The sequence below is a fragment of the Delphinapterus leucas genome, chromosome 3 (assembly GCF_059928025.1).
Source record: "Delphinapterus leucas isolate spDelLeu-1000000601 "Yukka" chromosome 3, BTC_Dleu_Yukka2, whole genome shotgun sequence".
In the NCBI taxonomy this organism is placed as follows: Eukaryota; Metazoa; Chordata; class Mammalia; order Artiodactyla; family Monodontidae; genus Delphinapterus; species Delphinapterus leucas.
The window spans coordinates 16,348,961-16,364,164 of NC_143131.1; the positions used below are offsets into that span (position 1 = coordinate 16,348,961).

General features: G+C 40.4%; 1 protein-coding gene across 1 annotated transcript in view; it reads left to right on the forward strand.

The window, feature by feature from the left end:
* Positions 1-6,557, forward strand: part of BASP1 (brain abundant membrane attached signal protein 1) — a 54,751-nt gene extending 48,194 nt beyond the window's left edge. The window contains exon 2 of the mRNA XM_022581424.3: positions 4,958-6,557. Within this exon, the coding sequence (XP_022437132.1) occupies positions 4,967-5,653 (687 nt within the window). The 5' untranslated portion in view covers positions 4,958-4,966 and the 3' untranslated portion in view covers positions 5,654-6,557. The remainder of the gene's footprint in view (positions 1-4,957) is intronic.
* Positions 6,558-15,204: the final 8,647 nt, after the last annotated feature.

Below are 15,204 nucleotides of genomic sequence, written 5' to 3' on the forward strand. Positions count from 1 at the left end.
TCACACTTTCACTTTCACTTTCTCCTGTTTTCCCACCTACCGTCCCAGGTTGCTTTGATCACATAACAGTGCTAGAATGTCACTTTCTCTCTTCACCAAAAAGCAGAATTTTAATTCTTCTGGACTATTTGTTTATAGCCAAGTGGGATTAATTAACTAGATAGAGGCTCACTTTTATAAGATGGGGGAATAAGTCACAAGACAGCTGTGGGAGATTTAGAACACTGTTTGTTAGTGCCTAAAAAATATTAAATGATTTGGGACTTTATACAAGAAAAATGTCATCTGTGGAAAATTAAAAAAAAAAAAAAAGGTGGTGACATTTGACTGTTACTTTCCCTCATAGACATTCTATGTTTAGCTTATTAGCCAAGATAAAGTGTAGATCAATTTTTTTTTTGTCTTTCACGTATGTATGTAATGTGAGTCAGTAAATGAGTCTTAATTGAAGAATTTGGGCTCTCTTTTCATCCTGATGACTGAAAGGGACTTTTTTTCTTGTTTCCTTGGACCAGGTGATAGAGAGGTAGTGGGAAGATGAAATGATATTTCTTCTATGATCACTCCAGTATCAGATCAAATTGGGAGGAGTTAGATTTGATGACTGATCTATAATTTTTACTTCTGTCTGGAAAATGATTTCTTGGTATAAGAGACTGTTTATATTTTTAAAAGACTTGTGTAACCTCGAGAATCTTAAGTACATAAAAGATTCAAATCAAAGAAGTAGACTGATTTTAATATTAGCAGTATGGTGGTAGTATGGTGACAACAGATAACTGTACAAACTTCTTTTCCACATATATCCAGTCAGCAGGAGCATGCTTGGAACACAATTACCAAAAATCTTCTTGATGCCATTTAAAAATATTTTTAAAACGTTTTAATTACAGTGCTTCTAATTCCTGATTCCAGAACTTGTGTGTGTTTGTGGGTGTGGAACCTGTGTTCTACTTTTCTCTTGGGGTTTAGAAGCACAGAATTATCTAAGAATTGCAAAACTAAATGATGGGGAAAGGAACTAACATTTATTGCAAGCCCATGAAATGTCAAACGTTGTACTGATGCCTCACATAAAATTTTCCTAAGATTGACCTTTCTTATCGTACAGAAAATGAAAGGACAATGAGGTTAAGTAACTTGCCCAAGGATTCAGGGCCAGTGTGCTGTGGAGATGGGATTCATAACAACATCTACCATGATGCAATGTGCAAAGTCTCCATGAAATAATTCCTGTCCAACATTTTACAGATTAAACACAGTGAAGTTCCTCTCTCTTGCTGTTGGTTGTTAGTTGTTTTCTGTGCCGATTTGAAGCCATCAGTCTTCAAATAGTTTTGGCCCTTGTAAATTAGAATTCTTCCGTAATTTCAAAGGACAGCTCCGGAGTTTGCTTTCCTTTGAGATGCTGTAACTAATAAATCAACTTTACTGTTTGGTTATTGTATCAACATGGAGAGCTTAGTTCCAGTGCATCAGCTTGGGTATGAGTTTTCTTGCTGTGTCACTCTATGGCTAGTGAATGTCCCAAATGTGGAGAAATGCAAAGGTAGTCCCAGCCCTTTCATTGTAGCTTAGATTTGGGTTTAAGTGTCTTCCAGCATGGATTACTAGTTGCCGTGTTGTTTTTGTTTTGTTTGTTTAACTGCCCTTTTTTTAAACTTAGAAGTTCCAGCTTCTGAATTTCTATACCAACTCATTTCTTTCAAAATTAGAAGTAATAGAAATGAGAAATAATTAAAATAATATGCCCACCACTCTCCTTATTTTTTAAGGATTTGATACAAATCTCCATTGACAAATGGGGTGATAAAAAGTTTAGGGGCAAAGGGTACCTGAAATTCTGAATTTCATTCTTATCTTGTCAACATCTTGAGTTTTGAATCATCGTAGATCTGCACCAAACTTGTGACCCAAGGTGGGTACCATTCCTGAGACAAGAGCTCTGCCCGTTTGCCAACTTCTTGGTGGGGTTCCCTGTAACCTCCGAGACAGTGCCCTCCTGCCTTACCTAATTTTGTTGGCTTGGCCTTTTGCTTATGACACTGCTGCATGAACTCAGCTAGTTAGAATTTCCATATGGGTAAAAGGAGGGCACTAATGGTATACTTACGACCTCATGGTCCTGTTGAGAAGATTAAATAAAATAGTTTAGTAATGTGTTTGGAATTAGGATTGTGCTGGACCCCTGGAAACAGTTAATAGATTTTAAGTTATAATTTTAATTTATCCCTGGCTGTTGGCAAGGTTTTCACCCACATTGTCTAGGGAAATAACCAGACTGCCCTGCTTTTCCAGGGTTCTAGTGGATTCTATAAACCTCTCTCTGATACCTCACTATAACTAACATGAGAACATTTGCAAAAGTAGGAGTGTTTATTAACGTTGAAAGACAAACAGGAATGGAGACACACTTTCTTACTTAGAATTTGATTATGTACCTTCATTTCCTACCCAGAAATAAAGAATAGAAAGTGGCCCTAACTGTGTTTCAGAACACCAATTTTAGTAAAGTAGATTTTAGGTTTGTAAACCAACATGACTTTAAGCCTCTGGGAATAGCTGTATAGAATTTCATGCCTTGTGGGTGAGAAAGGGGCACTCGTGTTATGTTCATACACACACTGCATTTATCCTTTGTTTTCTATTCTATAATTTCTAAGTTGGTGTATGGGTTTCTATTATAGAATTGGGAGAAGATCCTAAAGGCAGGCCTGTCAGGTTTTCTCTTTCTTAGCTCTAAACTAATGTACCAAAATATCTTGAAATATCAGAGCTGACATTTTGATGTGCACCATTCATGCATACTGGGTAATTAAGAATTCAATGAAAGAGTTATAAACTGTAATTTAAAATACTGCTTCAGTTTATTTCTTCAGATTTTCATCTATTGTTTTGTGATTGCTTACAGGATAAAGGTGCATTTAAAGTATTTTTACCATATATGTTTGCTCCCACTTCTGGGGGAGAAATAACCAAAAATTAAGTCAAATAGAGCCTGTCGGATGTCTGAAGTAGGTTATGACCAAAAGCCACTCTCTTTTTAGAAAGAAATGTGTAAGAGGAATTCTTACTTTGATAACGTAATAAAGGCCTTCCTTGAGAATTGGAGCAGTATTTTCATCATGCTTCGGTTTGTTCCTTTTATTTTCTTCCCCAGTTTTGGACAGGAGATTCACGTATAGAGTGGTGAGACAAATTTTGACTGAAGAATAGCGCTCTTCTACCTAACGCCCGGCTTCTAAATAAGATAAATGTAGGTTACCACTGTCCTGAGTCATGATTCCAAGGAATGGAATGTATGAGCAGCAAATTTTCTGTTCTAAATGGAAAATACTTTAAGAAAAAAAAAACAAAAAGATTGGTCAAAGAGAACAGTATAATTCTGCCAGGAGACAGCCCTGAACTAGAACAGAACCAGAGGTCTCCTGTACACCGGTACATGGGGCACAGGGCAAGGCATGTGTCCTCTCTCTTTTTCTCTCTCTTTCTCTCCTGGACTTATTTGTGTGGACTAAAGAGGATATTGCCATATAATTTCTGCCATGCTTCATCAAGGAGAAGCAACAGATTTTCCTCTAAAGAGCAACATTTCGGTGGATTCCCACTGATATATGATGCCATAAAAATACACTTGAACAAAAAGAAATGGAGTGCCTGTTTAGCTCCGACAACGGTTCTGGATTGAATTTATTATTTTTAAATTTACAATTGATTACTGATTTGGATTAATGCTTTAGTACCAGAGGAGAAAAATTCAGGATCCAAATATATTCATAGAATAAAAGTGTCAACCTCCAGGAAGTTGGAGACTTAACTTTGAGTTAAGAAATAGGCTGTTAATGACCATTGAAGTTGCATATCTAGTTTGACTTCTCATCAAGAAATTGATAATGAAGGACACTTTTATATTACTATGGAACTGTTTTCTTTTAAGCCAAAAATACCTTGAAAAGCAATGAATACAAGTATGACACAACTAACAAACTAAATGTAACTGGCAACACCATGCTTTTCATTTTCTGAGTGATAGTTTTCCTTTAATGGGTCCTTCTTAATAATGAGATAGACTAAATCCTCCTTGCTTTTGGTCTTTGAAGATGTGTGTGCATATATGTACATATATATTAATAATGGAGTTTGAAAGGAGTTTGTAGTTTGAGGTTATTTTCTTGAAATTTGTGATTTTTCCAGCTGTGCCATTTCTTTGCAAAGTGTTTTCAAGTTATGACACCTTTTACTAGCTTTACTATAGACCTAAAATGGCTGTCACTGACATTCTGTTCAAGACTTGGTGTTTGAGCTGGACATGGGAAAGCAGATGAAACAAATACTGCACCACTTCTCTTTACAATTGACAAGCTTAGTCTTTTAATCACTGATTCTTTGATCTCAGGTTGGTATGTCCTTGGCTTACTATGATTAGACACTTTACTTTTTTTTTATGACTCCTTTTTTAATTGTGGCAAAATACATGTAGCATAAGATTTACCATGTTTTCCATTCTAAAGTGTACAGTTCAGTAGTGTTCTGAACTGTTTACTTTGTAAACAGAGCAAGCATCTTCCTCCATTGGGGCTGCTATAACAAATTACCATAGACCGAGTGGCTTGTAAACAACAGAAATTTATTTCTCACACTTCTGCAGGCTGGGAAGTCCCAGACCAAGGTGCAGGCAGATTTGGTGTCTGGTAGGGCCTGCTTTGTGATTGCAGACGGCTGGTTTCTGGTTGCATGGGCACGTGGGGAAAGGGGCCAGAGAGCTCTGTGGTGGGGTATCTTCTGTGAGGTCTCTGATCCCATCCATGAGGTCTCCACCCACAACTCCCAAAGGCCCCTCCTGCTAATACGGTCACACTGGGGGTTAGGATTTCAGCCTATGAATTTGGGAGGACACAGACATATGGTCTAGAGCCACGAGTAACTGTTTCTCGTTTTGTGTTATGTTTCGTTACAGAACTCCAAGATGGGAGGCAAGCTGAGCAAGAAGAAGAAGGGGTACAATGTGAATGATGAGAAGGCCAAGGACAAAGACAAGAAGGCAGAAGGAGCCGGGACGGAAGAGGAGGGAACCCCGAAGGAGAATGAGACCCAGGCGGCTGCGGAGACCGCAGAGGTGAAGGACGGCAAGGAGGAGAAGCCAGAGAAGGATGCCCAGGACGCTGCCAACAAGCCCGAAGACAAGGAAGGCGAGAAAGACACAGAGGCGGCCAAGGAAGACGCCCCGAAGGCAGAGCCCGAGCAGCTGGAGGGAGCCGAGGGGAAGCCCGAGCCCCCGAAGGATGTTGCGCAGGAGCCGGCGGCCGCCGCGGGCCCCGCTGCGGGCGGCGACGCCCCCAGAGCTTCGGAGCCCGAGGCGGCGGAGCCCGCGGCCCTCAGCAAGGATGACAAGAGCAAGGAGGGTGGGGAACCCACAAAGACTGAGGCTTCCGCAGCGCCTGCCGCGCAGGAGACGAAAAGTGACGGGGCCCCAGCTTCAGACTCAAAACCCAGCAGCACTGAGGCTGCCCCATCCTCCAAGGAGACCCCGGCAGCCACGGAAGCACCCAGTTCCACGCCCAAGGCCCAGGCCCCCGCAGCCCCCGCAGACGAGGTCAAACCCGCCGAGACCCCGGCAGCTAATTCTGATCAAACCGTAGCAGTGAAAGAGTAACAAGGACAGCCTATGGAAAAAAAAAGAATACCGCTTAACGACGACCTGTCTCTCTGTCTCTCTCTGTCTCTCTCTCTCTCTCTCTCTCTCTCTCTCTGTCTCTCTCTCTCCTATACTAACTTGTTTCAGATTGGAAGTAATGATACGTATTGCCCAAGAATAAGGATGTGTTCCCATCAAGGGAGGGGGGGGGGAGAATCCAAATAGTATTTTTGTGGGGAAATATCTAATATACCTTCGGTCAACTCCACCAATCAGTCCTGGATTTGAAAGATCAATGTCTGAAAGTACAGTACATCTTTTGTACCTGAACTGCTGTTACATGCACTCCGCCACTAAGATCTGAGCATCTTGTCTTCTGCAAGGGGAGTTGGGAGTGATGCGTTCGATTCTGCCCGCAGGGTCTGTGCCGAGGCAATCAGATCTTTATGAAAGCAGTATTTTCTGTGTGTTCTTTTTCATTTACAGCCTTTCTTATTTTGATATTTTTTTAATGTTGTGGATGAATGCCAACTTTCAGACAGCCCACGTAGCCTGTCCACATGTATCTCAATGCCAATTCTCCATTCTTCCTTCCCAGGTCTTTTTGGGAGTAACAAACATTCTCTCATCCTACTTAGCCTCCCTAGATTTCTCATGACGAGTTAATGCATGTCCGTGGTTGGGTGCACCTGTAGTTCTGTTTATTGGTCAGTGGAAATGAAAAAAAAAAAAAAAAAAGTCTGCGTTCATTGCAGTTACAGTTTTCTCTTCCATTCTGTGTCACAGACACCAACACACCACTCATTGGAAAATGGAAAAAAATAAAAATAAAAAAAACAAAAAAATGTAAAATGGATGCATTGAAATTATATGTAATTGTATAAATGGTGCAACAGTAATAAAGTTAAACAATTAAACTGAAGTCACGAGGATTACTGGTTTCTTTTCCTACCAGCACGCTGTCCCCTCCTCTGTAATTGCCTCAGTAGAGAACAGAACAATGTATTGGGCATTTTCATGGGTATATTTGGATAGAAGTATAAAGCAGGATCCTCAGTGTTATCTTTTTAAAAAATTAGCAGGATGGGCTTCCCTGGTGGCGCCGTGGTTGAGAGTCCGCCTGCCGATGCAGGGGACACGGGTTCGTGCCCCGGTCTGGGAGGATCCCACATGCCGCGGAGCGGCTGGACCCGTGAGCCATGGCCGCTGGGCCTGCGCGTCCGGAGCCTGTGCTCCGCGACGGGAGAGGCCAAAACAGTGAGAGGCCCGAGTACCGCAAAAAACAAACAAACAAACAAACAAAAATTAGCTGGATCTGTGTCAGTAAATCTTGGAAGAAGGTAAACTGAAGACTTACTATGTCTATGGAGATACACCCTATTAAAAAATGTGGGTGTTTAATTTAAAATTTACTTAAAAGTCACAAATATTCTGAATAAAATACATTAAAGACAATAAATGGATTTGAACTTGAAGGCTGGGTAGAAGAGAATTAATACGGTCTTATAAAAACATCACATGTATGTAAGTTGTGAAGCCACTGAAGATTGTTTTATCCGTTAATGGACCGTAGTCATGATAGAGCCCAGAAAGGGGACCTGAGTGTTGGGAGCAGGCCATGAGATAGCAGTGGAGTGAAAGCAAGCATGGAACTGGCCTTTACAGTGACCGGATTCCTGTTCAGATTTTGCCTTGACTAATGACTCATGGCTTTTAAGTCACATCCAACCTGCAGGCTCTACCTACAGGAGGGTTAAGGCAAAGCCCCTTTTACTTCTGAAATATTTAATAGTTTGTATATATGTCTGATGACAGTTTTATAGGATGGACAGGTATATACCAACAGATGTGATGTCACCTCTGTCCCTTGGTTTCTCCCCCAGAGCTGGAATAGTGACCCTCAGTTTGCTCATATTCTCTGTAGATGGGGAAGGGGTTGGAGAACTGGTGTCAGCAGTGGCTTTTACAGAGCAGCCAGGCACGCGTATCAATTCTATAACGTAAGAAAAGAAGGAATTGTCTCTAATCTCTTGGTAGTGATTTTGGTCTTTCCGATTGGATATTAGAAACCAAATCTCAACTATAAAACACTTAAAACTGAATTTAATAGTAGCCACTACAAAGATTTCTCATGATTGAATCAGTTAAATGGCAGGTTTTGGGGAGAGTGGGATTGGGTGGTAATTACCTAGAGTAATAAATACAGTTTCACCCTGTAACCTAGAAAATTTTCTTTAGAATTTGTGAAGGGCCAATATACTGGAATTAATTCTCAGATGGACGCTAGTGATACAGTGGATGAAGATGAACCTTATTCGGTTCTTAACGGGTTACATTACACATGGTTAAATAAAAAAGGAGAAAGAAGTCCCCTCCAATTATCATCTCAGTAGTCTAGTATGTACCACACCTGAGATGTTGCCAGTGGGTAATACTGGAGAAGAAGAAATGGTGAAACTGGATACGAGGCTAATATACCTGTTGGGTTTAATTCATATCTATGGTCAACTTTTGCCACTTTTGGTTCTTGTTTCTTGAAATAAATTTGAACTCTTAATGCTTGAAAGCACAACAAACAAGAAATATGTAAACACATTAACCACCAAGCAACTGTTTTAGGTAAGAAAAATAGCAGAGGAATGTCCAGATTATTACTGGTGTGTCCTAGCAGGTGTAAGATAGCTCAGGGGTGGGTTGGTCGTGGTGGTGGGGAGATAACAGATTCTATGAACCATGGAAGACATTTAAATAGTTACTCATTAAATACCACGCATTTCTTGCAGACAGATGTGCTTGATGGAGGTCATATAAATTCACTCTTCATCTTTTAATAAAAAAATTCACTAGGATTTTGGGTGATTAGAGCAATCAAATCAGCCTCCTGGATTAGCGTTTATCCCTATAAATTGCCGTTTAGGGATAAACGAAACTAAGGAGGCATTTTTCCTAGTTTATTTACACTTAACAGTTGTTTTGTGGGAGAATTAAAATCTGAGCTGTTCTTCTTTTTTCTAACTCTAGTAGGTGTTCCAGCAATTAAAAAGTATAAGAAATGTGATCCCCCAAATATTGAAATCAGAATTTTAACCTAACTGTGGCTCATGACATTTAATTTTACCACAGTTAAGAAAAACTTAGTTTGGCATCGTATATTCAGCAGAACGTGTTTTGCGTGTGGGAGTGATGGGCTCAGTCAGGAAGGAACAGTGTTGAGCATCCATTTTAACTTTGGAGGAACCTCGATCTCTCCCTTCTCATGAATGATGTTAAATAAAGTGAAGGTAATGCACAGAATTTGCTTAACTGGCAACTTATTTGGAGACTCCCCGCATGTCTGGCTTAACTCCCTCATGCGTGTTTAACGTCTGCTTTACGAAGAAGAAAGGGTTCCAGGGTCTAACACTCGTTGAGTGCCTATGGACATACTGCAGGTAGGAAACTTAATAGGAATTGAAATGAATTTGTCCACATTGACCTTGGGTGTCCTGTCCAGCAGCTGACACTACCTCTGCATGATAGGGGTGGACCCAAGTCCTCAAGAGCTGGGGTGTGCCATGGTGATCCTACCTGGACTCAACCCTAAGAGCAGGCCATCTTCAGCCTGTCCCTGGCCACTGAGGCAGAGGCCACACATGGCCACCATCCAGGAATGCCATTTGCCATTCTTAGAAGGCGTCTTTCCTTTCAGTGGGGTCAGACCCAGGTCCAGTGTATACTGTCAACCGCCAGGTACTGACGGGATCTAGACATTCTTTAGCTGCCCTAAGTTGGGAAACTTATTAGGTGTCAGCAGCTAGACACTTTGTTCTCATAAAGCATCCTGAAATCTTAATTTTCATTAAATGACATACCATGGTATATCGAAACACAGCATCTTCATTGAAACATTCAGCATATCAACTGATGTCCAGTGTCAGAGCTGGCTTTGGGACACCCGTCTTATGTTGTTCCTTTACATATAGAAAGCTTTGACATACAGCAATTTCAGTCAAGTTTCATTTATGGGAAAATAATCTGTTTAGAGAATTTACTATTTTGTTTTTATCCAATTCTTGCCTCAAGATTAATGAGCTTAATCTCCATTCTTTTGATTTCTATTTTCCAGAGTAACAGCAGTTATTTTGATCTTTATTTTTAACTAATTTATACAAGAATGGAAATCAGATGCTTAGAAGATAATTTTAAGAATATACCAAATAACAGTGCCACTAATATTTGTGGGATTAATCGGACGAGCTTTTCTAGGCATCCTTATAAAAGGAGGCAAAATTTGCTTCATTTATAACTGACACTTTTTGGTCAGCCAAGTAGTTCATATTTTAAACGTTTAGCTTAGGGACTACTATTTGGCTAGGCTGTCACATTTTTTTACCCTTTCTGCTCATGAAAAAGTTAAAAGAGAGTAACGTAGAGAGTTTTTCATAAAGGTATAGGTCCTTGATTTTTTAAAAAATGCTATTTCCTTTAAGAGCCTATATGCTGCGTGCCTTTTTAAGGACAGAAATTTTATGAGCATATGAAATCTCGAAATCCAGGAACCATTGGTTCAGTACATTTCTACAAGTTTTTCTCAGTCTTCATTTTATTAAAAGCAATTATCCTTCTGAAGCTGTATACTTCCACTCATTTACATATTTGAATTCCTAGAGGGAATATCTATTTAAAGAAAAACGATGCTCTTGAAAATGAATACTTAGTACAACTGTACACATTGAAATAGAAAAATCAAATAGCAATATCATATATCTCTATCTCATGTACACTTGACCTTCATATTTTCCTAAGGTCCAAATATCACATTTGTTCCTCATTTTGTTCCCTTTGAAGGTAGTTTTATGTTTCCCCCAAGCTTCCCTCTGAGTCCAGGAAAATTCACATTTAATATCATTCATTTATAAATTAATTAGCCTTCTATAATGTATCCACCTCTTTTGTTTTAACTCCCTCAGGTTCATGTCTTTAATGGTCGAATGAAAAAATGATACAGCAATAAGCACCAATTTAGAATCATCTAGAAAGCTTTCATATTTGCTTTCTTCACATATGTTTTTGCTTATATAGTCCAGGATTTAAAAGAGTAAGAGTAAAAGGGTCTCAAAAATGATGTATTGGGGAATTCTCATCTTGAATGTGGCTTTACATGTATTTCCCTAATTCTGAGGCAGAGTTTCAGATAACGAAAACAAAGCCAGACAAGCTGCAGGCTTCCCTGAAGTCATGGGTGTAGGAACGTCTACTAAAACTTAAAGAGAAATCTATTTTTTAAACTTACATAAATATTCTGATACATTAAAAAAATATATCTTAAAGACTGAGTTTTAATCATTAGAAAGCCTACTATCTTTTGGCTTTTTAAGCTATGAATTTATTCAAGTAGAAAATATGTTGGAGTAGGTACCAAAGACTCTTGCTTTATAATTGACTAAATTAATCCTTAATGTCTACTGGATTGTACTTAAGAGCCACACATCCAGAAAGTCAGGCCCATAACATTGTTACTCAAAGGAAAAAGGCACTTTTTATAACCTGGAGGAAAACACATTCACTTGTAATACACTTTTGTGAACAAAAAGGACAGTGAAGAAAACAAAAAAAGAAAAAGAATCCCTGAGCCCTCAAAAAGAAAGCAATCCTCTTAATGGAAGAGAAAGACTACATTTTAGTACTTTACTGATAGAAAGGACCCTGTTTGGACATTTGCCGTGAGCAGAAGGAAATGACATGTCTGATTACAATTGCCTTTCGCGCAGGTTTGGGAAATTTGATCTGACAGGTGGACTCCATCAAAATCTCCGATTAGAGGAAGGTCCTAGAACAGCAGTGAACAGTTTCCATGCTACCCTGTGCCTCAGCCCAGACGTCTAAGAATAGAGCTGCCTGTCAGCCAGAGCCACCCACCGCAGCCACCAGAGTCTGACTAGTATGCAAATTCCCCAGAGGGTTCTTGGTTCTTTTACTTTTTTTTTTTGCTGAGGATAATAGAGACTATATTTTGCTACCTATTCAACTGCCGTCTCTTGCAGGAGCTGGAAATGCCTTGACATTCAGAGCAAATTCTACCTTTTCAAAATAAAAGTAAAACACACACACACACAATACTAAAAACAAAACAAAAAAAAAAACGAAAAATAACATAATTAGAAGACAAAGAAGAGTTGCTTACATTTCTGATGCTTGTCAGAACTTCATTATAACTTTTTTTGTCTTTTATTTCCTCTCTTCCTTATTCTGTTTCCTCTGCATTTTATCTTTCCCATCAAGTCTCCTACTTCTACATTTTTTGGTCAACTAATTAAATTCTAAAGTGATATGGTCACTGTCTTCCCTCCCTTTCTCCCTTCCTTCCTACCTTCCTTCCACTGAATTCACACTGAGGCAAATACATACACTGGGCCAGAACTATAAAAATTATATACATCTTAAATGTGTACTTCTTAAATGCACTTTAAGTGTACTTTTTTGTTTTTTACTTTGCACAGCACTTATTATTCATTTGTTCTTTGTTCAGGAAGAACAATATACTTTACTTGGAACTTACCTGTACTTTACTTACATCTCCTCTCCCCCCCGCCATCCCCATTTATCTAAAAGAATAACAGGGAGATTAAGGGAAGATATATTCAGAATCTAACATAATTTGAAACAGTCTTTGATGTAGAGTGCTTATTAAAAGGGAATCCTAAAGGTTTCACCTCAAGAAACTCTGTTGCAGAATGCAGGGCTGCGGTTCCGAAATGCCATACAACCCGACTACATAAAATTTTCTAAGGTATTGAAATAAAAACATTCCAGCCACCAAGCCATGATGCTGAATCAGTAGTTCTTATGGAAGGTAGAGGGAGGGGAAGAGTTTCATAAAGCCCTTCTTTGGGAATTCACTGAGATAGTGAAACTTTCACAAGATTTGCAAAGGGACTTGGGTTAGAATCTGTTTTTGTGGGTTATTTGATCTTAAATAAATTACTTAACATCTCTGAGCGTCCCTTACCTCAGTAGGGGAAAAAGGAATAATAATAAGTTGCTGTGAATATTTTTAATAAGAGCTGGAAGTAACCAGCTCTTGATAGATACTCAATGAACCACAGTAGAGACTTCAGTTCCTAAAAAAAGCTGGGATTGTAAGCTCTGGCTTGTCTATCCTACTTAAATTGTAAAGGAAAATGTAATGGGAAGACATTTCTTAATGTTTCCTTGGAAATACAAAAACAATGACTGTGGAATTGAGACCCACATTATCCTAGACAAGACAGTCTAGTTTGTAGGAAAAAAATAAAACACACATGCAAGGCATGGAAACCATTTGGGAGGGAGGGAGGGGAATGTCAAAATCCAAGATGGTTTCCCTGAGAATATTCTAATTACTTTACTGAGATAACTAAGATATGACTCAAGGAGGGAAAATGAATTGCCTTGTGTATAGCAGGTGAAGACCTGGAATCCTACCTCTATTATTTAGTTAACTCTATGAACTGGGACAGCTTTAACTTCTCAAAGCCTCAATATACTAATCTGAAAGTTAGAGAATGTGCCTGTCTTGGGGGCTTGTGGAGAGAATCAAAGGGCATATTTAGCACAGTACATAGTACATAAGTGTTACCAAGGCTGTTGCCCCAGAATCATACCTCTGCCTCTCCCTCAAATGGAAACCAACTACTCTTATCTAAGTTTCAGGAGGAAGCTGCAAAGAGAACAAAACAAGAACTGGTTAGAACCACCTAGGCCCAAGATGGTGAAAGATTTGACTTCCAGTAGACCCTGAGCCTCATTATATGCTCATTGTAATACATTAGCATGCTAAACACACACCCACCAGTGCCATGAGAGTTGACAGTTGCCATGACGACAGCCAGAAAAGGCCGTACAACTACCGAAAAGGAATGTTGCATCAGGTCTGTGTCCAAATTACACCCCTGCTCTCGAAAAAGTCATGACTATTCCTCTGAGGCAAGAGTATTTACTGTGATTGAGGGGGGCCAGCTGGGGTGCTGGGCAGATAGCTTAGTAGGAGATTTGAAGATGCAGAAGAAGGAAGATCTGCAAGATGACCCTCAAAGTTTAGTAAGGTGGTAAGACACACTTGAGGGCCCATTGGAGACGGCTGATCTTGAATGATGGGTAATGATGCTCCGTTGCTAGCTCTTCCCCAGAATTCCTTGGCTACTTGGGTGCAGACACATAAAAAGAGCACCGCTGGGGGCCTCCAGGGTTGGATTTTTCTAGGTGCGTGTGACAGAAACCCAGCCCTCAAAACCCAATCAGGGAACTGGCAAGATTGTTGTTGATACGGTGGCCATCCCACAGAAATAAGACCAAGAGAGCGAAGAACCAGGAGATCGGTGGGTGGATGGGGAGAAGGAAACCAGTCCGTGCGATAAACACCATGGGGAAGTCAAACCACAGTCTTGGTAAGAGTGGCTGGAAAAGCTTGTTTGAGAAATGGAGCAGGACACTTGAATTGGAAATTTTGGAAGTGGAGAAGTTTTGCACAGTGACAGTTTTCCTGGTGACTGAGGAAGAAGGTGGCTGAAGGGGTGAGTGGGTTATTGAATGAGAGAAAGTGAAAACACTAAGAGGCCAGGACTTGAGCTAAGTTGTCCACTTGGAAGCCTCAAAGCAGAGTTGGTGCTGTGTTGCACAGGACCATTGCAGACCAGGCTTCTGGAAGTTGCTGTAGGAAGCAAGGAGGGAGCTCATCCTCGGTGGCTCCAGTTAAGGCAAGGAGGGAGGAGGGATGTTCCAAAAAGACGACGGAGGGCAAAAAACCTCTGCTTGCTATGACGCTGCGCTCCTGGAGCAGAGTCTGAGAGGTGGGGAGGAGAGCGCAGCTGAGTCCAGGCAGGGAAACAGAGTGCATTATGGGGAGGATGATGTTGCAGCAAATTGGGCCCCCCGGTAGCTTACACTGTATGTTGACTGATGGTAATCGGAGATGAAAGACGTGGAGATTAAGCTTTAACATCCCCTTTGAGGACAGTGAGCTCTGGCCCTAATGGCCAAAGAGGTATTCTCCACTTTGCCTCAGTAGACCTTGCAGGTTGGACCTCAAACAAAGCACACGTGGGTGAACCTGTTTTCCATGTGGGCTCAGCACACACCTCACATCTCTCCAAAGACCTCCCATCCTTTTGTGCTCCTTGACCCTTCCTGTTTCACAACCTGCACTGAGAAGCTCTTAGCAGACTCCTGGTTTGAAGCTTGTCTCTGAGACTTTCTGAGCTCAGTGACCTTGGGCAAGTGACTTAACGTCTTGGTGCTTCATCCTCCTTATCTGTAAAATGGGAATAATAATATCACCCGACTCATAGGGTTGTCACCAAGATCAATGATATAATGGATCTGAAGCACAGTACCTGGAACCCAGTGATGGACTAAAGAAAATGTGCAGCCTTGTCTCTATTTCTCCAACTATTTCCTAAAATCCAGACTCATCGGACTTTTTCAAATCCTCTCTGTCATACAGCTCCCTCACTAGGCTGTGAGTGACTTGAGGGCAGAAACATAATTTCTCATTCTCTTATCTCCAGTACTTTGAATGTTGCCTCTCACTTAGTATTTTGAAAATATTTGTT